Here is a 9,773-nt window from a genome sequence, read left to right on the forward strand (position 1 = left end):
AGTATTCCAGTATTTCCTCATAAGGTTCACTGAGGCTGAACTCTCTGCTTACTTACCTACTGTCTTGGCTTCAACCAACTATATTATTTCATTGCTAATTCATTACTATTATGATATAATGAACATTAATTATTCCTGTAGAACCCCACTTGACCAACTCTCCAGATTAACCAGTGGTTAAAAAAAAAAAAGTAAATTCTGAGAATACAATAAGTTCAGTAAAACAAAACAAAATAACTGACTAACAATTGGTAGTCGCCCAGTTCAAAGTTTTAAAGGAATTTTTTCATAACCATCAGATTGAGAAATTTTATTATGTAAATAAAACTGGAAAATTAAACATAAATTTACTCCATTTAAAGTTTTTATGACTTGAATCATTATAAAGTATATAAAAGCTCTTAATACACATATCATCTATACATTATTAAGGTTTTTATTACATTTTAATTTGTGTATGATGTATTAGTTCCATTAATATTGCAGTGTTTTATTCTTTCTTTTATACACTCTGGATTAACTGGAGGTGTTTCATGCCTGACCAGGATGGTTAAGTGAGGTTCTACTGTGTAGGTATTTCTATCTTTTTGAATCTCCATAAATTTTGGATTGTATATGTTTCTGCTCACCTGAGAATTCTGCTGTTACATCTATTTCAACTATCTTATTTGAATCACAAAGCAATTATATTTTTTTAAATACACCATTCTTAGCTGGTATGTTTTAGATAATCCCAATTTAGTTCTGGCCTCATTGATCTGTGGATAGGATAGTATGATATAGCAATTGTTATGGGTTGGTCTATTTCTGTCGCTCCATCTAGTTCCGAGAATATTTTTGTCATTTACTTATTTGATAACATTTTTAGCCATGGTTTGTCATCATAAAACATATTTATTTCATTTTTAATGTTAAAACTAGCCTTAACATTTAATGAGTGTTGTAATTAGACTTCTTGTTTAGGTCTTTTTGGCATCTGCAAGTATGGTGTAGATATCAATGGTTTCGTGCGCCACCCAGACAGAGGAATCTGTGTTTGGCTTCAAAAAAGGGCCATAACGAAGCCTACTTGGCCTGGAAAGTGGGATAATATGGTATGTTATGCTTAAAAAATTGTTAATTATAGAATTTTGTTTATCTTGAAAATATATTTTTATTTATTAAATTCATATAGTGTTCACCATTGGAAATACTATGGAGAAAACAATTTCAACAGAACCTATTTGTACAAGTGCCAGTTAGAAGCCTCAATAATTTTAAGATGGCTAAAATAAAATTATTGATCGAAAATGTGTTCAGGATCGATATGCATCTATTAGTACTCGAGATCGTAAAATCAAGGAGGAGGCTAGGTTTAAAGAAATTAGATTACTAGATTGAATACTTGACTAAACAATACAAAGTGTATTGCTTTAGAAGTGGATTCAAGGACAGTCTATGGTTAAATTGGAAATGAAAGAACAGACAGGCTATACTAGTAGAATGTTTTAATTCCATAAGAAAAAGATCCTTCTCTTCACTTATAAGATCTCCAGGTACTAAACAAAACAGTTCAATCTGAATGATGGAAGACTTTGCAACCTGGTTTCAACACACTTTAGGAATTGACAGAAATAAATCATTATTTCTAAACTCAAGATAGTGCACGGGCCTGTGGGCAATGTTTCATTGATCTGGTACCTCTCTGTAACAGCAATCAAGAAGAGAATGTCGTACAAATTGAGAAGAGAAATCAGTTTCGGCATATTCTCACTCAATAACAGATGTTCGGACCATTAACAGATAATTGTAAATATTTCATTTCCTATTAGGTAATTTAATTCAAGTATATGGAAGAATGTTAAAACAATTAATTTAGAATTCATTTATTAAAATATTATCATACTGAAAAGATAACTTAAAAAGATATACATTTAGGATGAATCCATGTAGTTCCAGCATCCTGTTTTGATTGAATATTTCCTTTAAGGTTGGTGGTGGTTTATCTGAAGGCTTCGGTGTGTTGGAGACTGCTTATAAAGAAGCGGAAGAAGAGGCCTCAATACCATCTCACCTGCTAAGGAACCTTTCACCTGGAGGCTGTGTTTCGTGAGTACAATTTTCTTAACTTTTAATCTTGTGTATGTATGTTTAAAAGTGTTTTAGAAATGTTGGTTAGTGTCAGCTTACTGGTCACTATCATTATTTTCTGATGAATGTCATTTGAACCTTTATTTAATTTGGTTCTTATATTATGTTTTATTTTAGATTTTTCTATGAGTCAGAACAAGGCCTCTTTCCTAATACAGAATTTGTTTATGACTTGGAACTTCCACTCGATTTTGTACCAAAAAATAATGATGGAGAAGTAGATACATTTCAGCTCCTCTCAACTCAGGTAGGAATAATAAAAAATTATTTATTTATAATATTCCAGTATTGCCTTAAAAGAATTAGCATTTCCAGGATAGGAAAAACTGAAGTTAGGTGTAGTAGCTCTTGGTTTGCAAGGTTTTGCCTTGGCTCATATATCTGTGTATATATTATTTAATTTTATTTTTTCTATCAAAAACATTAAAAAACTGAAATGGCTGGTTGTCTGTCAGTCGGGCCTGATAAGGATATTCTATCTAGTTATCAACATTTAGTCATTGGTTTCAACTTCATTAGCCTTGCATAAAATTGATCTAGATTATGGAAGCCTGTGAGTAATTTCCTGATAAACCCGCAATATTCAATATGTATGCAAAACTTCTATAATTTTTGGTTGTGAGTGAATGAAACTGTGCTAATCTTCTTTTAATTAAAATACAAAATACTTCATGGAAAGGAGAAAGTTGTATTACTTTTTTTTTTTTTTAATATAAAACGGCAAATATATATTAAAAATTGTTAACTTTGCTTAAGAAAATCATTTTGTTCCCTAGTGTTATGGGTGCAACTGGAAAATAAATGTATTTTTCTTGTAAAAAATTGTTCCGATGACAAATATTTTAACTTGTAGATTCATGTTAATGAACCAGTTTAAGATTTCCCTTCATCACTATCATTGTCATATATAAAAAAACTCAGCCTAGTATGCAATCGGGTCATATAGAATTCCCTTGAATTTAGTTATATCAATACTAGACCTTATCCAAATCCATATGTGGATCATTTTTATATTATTTGACCATTTGATATCCCTGGTCTTAACATTCATTTTTCGCATGGTTTATCAGGTTCCAAAAAAAAAAATTGTTTGGGATTAATTTACTGGTATTTTTGAAATGATTATTTCAATAACATTGAAATGGACCTATCACACCCCCGGACTGGGGATTAATTAATTAATGGGATATATAATATATATATTATAGGATTTAATTATTAATGTTTAGGAGTTGCTGGAGCTTCTTTTTTCTACAGATTTTAAAACTACTAGTTGCCCTGTTGTTGTAGACTTCCTTATTAGACATGGTGTCGTTACTCCTGAAAATGGTAACTATATCATTATTTTATAACTTTTATAAAATATATTTTATCATTCTCAGTTTGTTATTTTTAACTAGTATTTTCTTAGGATAATTTGGATCTCGAATAAGATTTTGTACTGAAACAATGTATGTATACAGAATCATTGTAACTGTATAATATAATAATAAAAATAACAGAAAAGGATAAGCATTATGAATTTGATGAATTGTGTTGGCAAAAAGCAACTAAAAAATTGAGTTTGGGGGAAGATGTGATCCTGAAAATATTAATTACTGCTTGAATTTTCAACAAAATATAACTGAATCTTTGTGAATCCACTATTTTATAAAAAATATTGTCATATTTCAGCTCTTATATATGAAAAAAAACTTATGGCAGTCTTGGAACTGCCCGACAGAAGTGAAACTTCTGGAAATGAAATGATGTATTTAAATTTTATTAATGATGATCATGTGTTCCCTTTTATATTTTATAGCTTGAGGCCGAAAATATTAGTTCCAGAATGAAATAATAAGAAGAAGCAGAGGAATAGAAAGGCTATTTCTTAAGTCGATTCTGGCAGGAATTTTTTTTATATTGCAATAGAAGAGAATGAGATAACAGGAGCTCACTTAATCAGACCGACACAGCCGGGATTGTTAAGTTCCTCTAAACTCCTACTCTCCTATTACAATATTAAAATTTTCCTGCTAGAATTGAACAGTGTTGCCTTCCCTTACCATTTCCGTTTCGTCCCATATCACAAAATCAATTTACTCTTGTATAATTTATTTTTCTTGAGTGGTAGGATGTGGGTAAAGAATTTTTACTTAAAAAATCATTCCTGAGGCTCTTGTCTATTATTTTAAGTCCAGAATTTACATTTCATTACATATAAAATGAAAATATTTGAATTGTTGCTGTGTGCTTTATTATACTGTGTACTGTTGCAGAGCCTGAGTACCCGAGGCTGGTTGAGCTGCTGCATGTACCACTTCAATCTATTTACCGGCACAACATCAAAGCTAATGGAGCCCTCTAATCATTATCGTCAGTTTTTTTTATTTACTTATTTTATTTTTTTGTAAATAGTTCCTAAAGTTTCAAGTATGTGCTTTTGTTGCCCCTAACTAGAAAAAAAAATTGAATTCAGTCACACGCTTGCTTGTTTTAAAATATGCTTCTTTGATTTATTTATTAAAGATTTTTTTTAGTGAAATCAATTGTTCCTTTTTTGAATGCTCAAGATTGTATTTATTTAATATTTATTTATTTGTATTTATTTTTGCTATTAAAATAAAAGATAACAGTTAGCTGAAATTACTATAAGCCGAAGCTCAGTTGTTTCTAGTTAGCTTTATTACTCAAAGAAAATATTTATTAGTAACTATAATTATTTATTACTTTTAGAAATTAGTGGATTAATACGTAAATTTGAGGGTAGCTCTCATTTTTTCCTGTGATCATCGTTCTGATAACTGATGTTAAAAAGTTATCTCTGATCCAAAAAGTAAGATAAAAAAAAGTTAATGTTTATACAACTTAATGTTTTTATCTGAGGTTTGATTGATTTATATTCAGCATTTAATTTGACAACTGTTTCATGAAATGGATCACAAGTTTTGTCTTTAATTCATATTTTAAAATGTATCCCAAAAGTCTTCTTTATGCCAATTTCTATTATTAGTTTGCTAAACTTTGTTCAATAAATGAAATATACATTACAATAAGTATTATTATTTTATATTTTAACTCTTTCACTAGAGTTATGAAATAAGAATTGTGTTAATTACTTGGTAGGAGATGAAAGAAATATAATAATTACTTTCCTTCCATGGTCTGATAATTTTTGGAATTATGATAAAAAATAGTTTTAAAATCCGTAATAATTACTCTTGATAATGATTCTAGTTAATTTTGTTCCTTTAATTTAGCCTGAGTTTGTTATTCTATATTAGTTCCTTTATTATAATTAATTACTATAAGATTCTGATGAGTAAATTACTCTGATTTAGATTGTTTTTTGTTTAAACTATAAAAAATTATCATTTTCAGAATATTTGCCATAGCAGTAAGAGGTCTCTTGCTTTCAGGTTCCTAATACCTGATATTTAATTTTAATCTCAAAGAAATGCCTGCATTGCTTACCACTTTCCCTTGTAAGTAATATCTTACTTAATTCTTTAGCAAATGGGTTTTATTTAAGTTGACTGTTCTTTTAAACTTGTCTAGCTTTTTTATTTTATTCTTTATTAGATCCTTAGTACACTCAAGTTCTGTAAAATTATTGTAAATGAGTTGTCCTAGTATATTATTCATATAGATTCCATATAAACATAGGAATTTTTCAGTATTGTTGTTTTCAAAACACAGCTTATAATATAAACGTATTACTTAAATCTTGTTATTTGACATTTTCAGTTTTGAACTGAAATGTCTTTTGTTTTCTATTTATTTTATTATAATTATTTATACTCACTTTCTTAGTTATTAATTCATTTCCAAATTACTTGTTAGTAACATATGCAACTATAATCTTTGAGCATCTTATATATTTTTATTTATATTTCAGCATTCTATCCCACTTTTTTTTTTTATTATAGAAAAGTCAAACGTAGTGAGATTATTATATATTGTATTGTATGTTATATTTTCTATTGCCTTTAAATTGTAACTGTTATTGAGATATAGAATTGTATAAAAAAAATTGTAATTTGTTGTCATATGAAACAGTATTATATTGCTTGAAAAATTAATAAATAAGGGATCGATTGATCAATTTCTAATAACATACTTCAGCTATAAGTTTAAAACTATCTATTGGAACTTTTAAATTTACATTTATTACTTGTGAGTGAAATATTAATTTGTAATACACCTAGTTAGAGTGCCTTATGCTGCATTTTCTTAAACAAAGACTTTTGTCATCATATGAAACAAAATAATTTAACATTTTTATAAATATAATATAGTACCTCAGTTAAAAAAAGTATTTAGTTAAAAACAAATCATATTAATCGACAATTCTGTTACAATCCATCATTAATTGAAATTTTATAAATGCTTAGTAGTGATTTTTTTTAATTGGGTCAAAAGTTTATATACCTAACCACAGTAATAATTAATTAAAATATGTCTATACCATTTAATGTTTGGAATTTTTATTTCAGAATAAATTTATTTGTCTCCTTTGGGTGACCATTTCATTTAAATTTTCATTGGCAGCATAAAACAAAACAAACTTAAAACTAGTTAATGAAGATGTTTTAGTTTGCTTATTTTATACAATACTACCTTTGGGGCCTTGATGATCCTATATACTAAATTAGCTTATTATACATCTTAGGGTCGTGACCTTAGATATAATTATTTCATCTGATTAATTGTATTCTTATTGGTCCCAATTAATCCAATTAATAGTGGTTTTAAATACTGATTGAAATATTTGATTTATATTGTTTTCATAAATGCCATGCTGGATTAAAAATATTTAGTTCTGAAGCTAAAATATGAAAATAAAGTATTTCATTTTACCTCTGAATGTATCAAATTTTTTTTTCATTTATTTAAACTTAAAAAAAAATTGGCAAAGAACTACAAAACTTTTCATGAATTACACGTTGTATGATTAATATATTTGTCATCCTTGTTACTGTTCTTTAATTTTAGTAACACTTATAATATGTATCCGATTTTCTTCCAATCACTCTTCCTTTAATTATTTTTATATTGAAAATTTCAGTTATTTTTAAATTATTAATAATTAAACATGTAGTTTTTTAAAGAATTGAAGAGTTGTTTGTTTGAAAGATTAATTTTTTTAATGCTTTTCTCAAATTACAATGAATAAGGGTGAGTGTGGAAAAATTGAATTGTTTATACATCTCTAGGATTTTGAGACAATTAATTTTGGATTTTCTGAATTGCTAGAATTAGCTTACAACTTTTCAATTTTACATTGTGAACATTTACTTCATTAATCATTGTGAAGTTTCTGGCATTCAAGTGATGTTGAGCATTATTGACTAATGCTAAGGAAAATGTTGCTGGTAATTTTTTTGATGTTTGGTATAGAACTTTACAGTTTTGTCAGCATTCCAGTACGCTTGCATTCTACCATTTTTGTTTGCAATGTATAAAATTTTATTCCATGTAAAAATTATATTTGGTTTTGAAATATACTTTTCATTAACTTTTTTACTGCCTCAATAAGCCATTTTTAGGGGGAGGAATATATTAATTTCAAACAAATAGAGTGAAGAATTTACATGTAAAACTTTTTTATTTTCACTTTTCTAAAGTTTTATTTATTCCTGTATTTAAATAAATACAAATAAATAAATTTAATATATAAAAAAAATATTTCCTGAATTCTTTATTGATCTAAAAAAATAAATAAAATGGGGATATGCACAGCTTGATAATTTATCATATATGTTTATTCTAACAAAAATATTTCATCATGTTGATCTAAAATATTTTATTAATGTATTCGAACAACCTCCAAGAAGGAAAACATACTACTTATTTAATATAAGCATGAACACATATATAATGCTCTCTAATAACAAGCAACCTTATTTAAGTATTACGTTTCGTGAATACTAGAACTGGGTTAATCTTATACCTAATGAGAGGTCCTGGAATGTTTACAAAATTGTTGTTCTTTCCTTTTTATGTAATCTCTGTGTATTAAGATATACTAAAGTAAAAAACATAATAATAAATATGTATATTTCTGATTGAAAAAATCATATTAGTTGTTTACGGCTGTAAAATGTTTATAATAAGTGTATTTTTAAGTTAAATTTTAAGGAGCACAAGCAGTGAAATTATATTCCTTTATATCTTATGGATACTCTTAAAAAAACAGAAATGTGTTTGATATAAAAAAAACTTTGATTCTGTGATTTGTTATCTAGTCTGGTTAACATAAGCCTTTCAACAAACTTTATAATGATTGTTGAAGTAGTGAAACCCTTGTTCTATTCATTAAATATTGTTGCTAAGCTTATAGACTTATATATGTATACATTATTTTTTTTTTTGTAAACTTGAGACCTGAAAGATTTTAAGGTTATGAAATAAAAGTATGATTGACGTTTTTCTGTCCAAAATTTTATAACTCCAATCCCGTATATATAGTTGCTATTCATAATTGATGAGTCTAACAACCATAGTTATGGAGGAATACAAAATGATGACTTTTTCGAAACATTTAAAAAAATTAATTTTTCATTCAGAGTATTATTTCATTAAAACTTCCAACTATACTAAAAAACCTAACAGAACATCATTTAAATTGGATTAAATTTGCCAAAATATGAGCCCTAATAGAGTTATTTGCGTTAAATAGTTTGCGAAATATACTTTTTTAAAACGCAATATTTCATTATGAAAAATCAATAGTTAGTGAATTTATTTTGGGAAAACTGTATCTCAGGAATCATTATGTTTATAGATGTCAATTATTCCTCAAATTAAAGCTACTTTAATGTACTTATGTAAGTATTTTATAATTATAATTTTTGTTGGAGTAATAGTTTCTAAGAAATTTGACAAAATAAAATCACAGAATGTTGATTTCTCGATGTTTTGAAAAATATTTGGTTTATGAAGTTCTATATCAAAGGAACTATTTGAACTTATATTTTAGAAAATTTATTCAATTTTAAATAATGTGCTATGAAGGTTTTTAGCATTGTAGATAGTTATATGGATATTGAGCAAAAATTTTAAGTTTTTATTACATAAAATGGAACTTCAGTGGTGTGCTTCTTAAATACTTTAATATTTATTCTTTTAATGACGTTCACTTTATTCCTGGCAAAGTCTAGGTAAAAACTGAACTATTTTATAAAAGGAAATTACACAAAATGTTTATTTGTTTTTTTATTACAAAGAAGAACTACTAAAAAAGTTGTATCTTTCGAACAATGCTATTCTTTATTGAATAAATCGACAGAAAGAGGATGCCTTCATTCTGAATGGCATTACAATGCAGTTGGTGTAGTGAGCTCCCTTGTGTGTGCAAAGAGGTAGAAATATATTAAACTAAACTAAAAGTAAAAGAACTTTTTACTATTTGAATTATTTTAACCACACCCGAACCATCTTTCTTTTATTTAAAGTCAATTTCATTTTCCCATTCTCATGTAATTTATTTATTTTCACTTTATATAAATAAGCTTCTTGCAAAAAAAAAATGTATAGACAGGCGCTCTAAGTTTGGCCAGCGGCTCCTGGGCCAAAATTGTAACTCCCGCCCTCAACGGACCTAGCCCAACCCCTTATAATGCCATATGGCAAAGGAAGGGCACCATTATATATATATATAT

The 9,773-nt window shown here is 27.4% G+C and overlaps 1 protein-coding gene across 3 annotated transcripts in view; it reads left to right on the top strand.

Annotated features, from left to right (window-relative positions):
• The window catches only part of LOC106684235 (uncharacterized), an 11,622-nt gene extending 3,082 nt beyond the window's left edge, over positions 1-8,540 (top strand). The window contains exons 4-9 of one of the 3 annotated variants that reach the window (XM_014426188.3): positions 964-1,094; positions 1,970-2,088; positions 2,248-2,377; positions 3,360-3,459; positions 4,389-4,485; positions 5,491-8,540. In XM_014426188.3, the coding sequence (XP_014281674.1) occupies positions 964-1,094; positions 1,970-2,088; positions 2,248-2,377; positions 3,360-3,459; positions 4,389-4,477 (569 nt within the window). In that variant the 3' untranslated portion in view covers positions 4,478-4,485; positions 5,491-8,540. Of the gene's footprint in view, positions 1-963; positions 1,095-1,969; positions 2,089-2,247; positions 2,378-3,359; positions 3,460-4,388 lie in introns of all 3 variants that reach the window. The other 2 variants (XM_014426189.3, XM_014426187.3) reach the window with 2 other exon arrangements.
• The last annotated feature ends 1,233 nt before the right edge of the window (positions 8,541-9,773 follow it).

The sequence above is a fragment of the Halyomorpha halys genome, unplaced genomic scaffold, assembly GCF_000696795.3.
Source record: "Halyomorpha halys isolate HHAL.00 unplaced genomic scaffold, Hhal_1.1 Scaffold559.1, whole genome shotgun sequence".
Classification (NCBI taxonomy): Eukaryota; Metazoa; Arthropoda; class Insecta; order Hemiptera; family Pentatomidae; genus Halyomorpha; species Halyomorpha halys.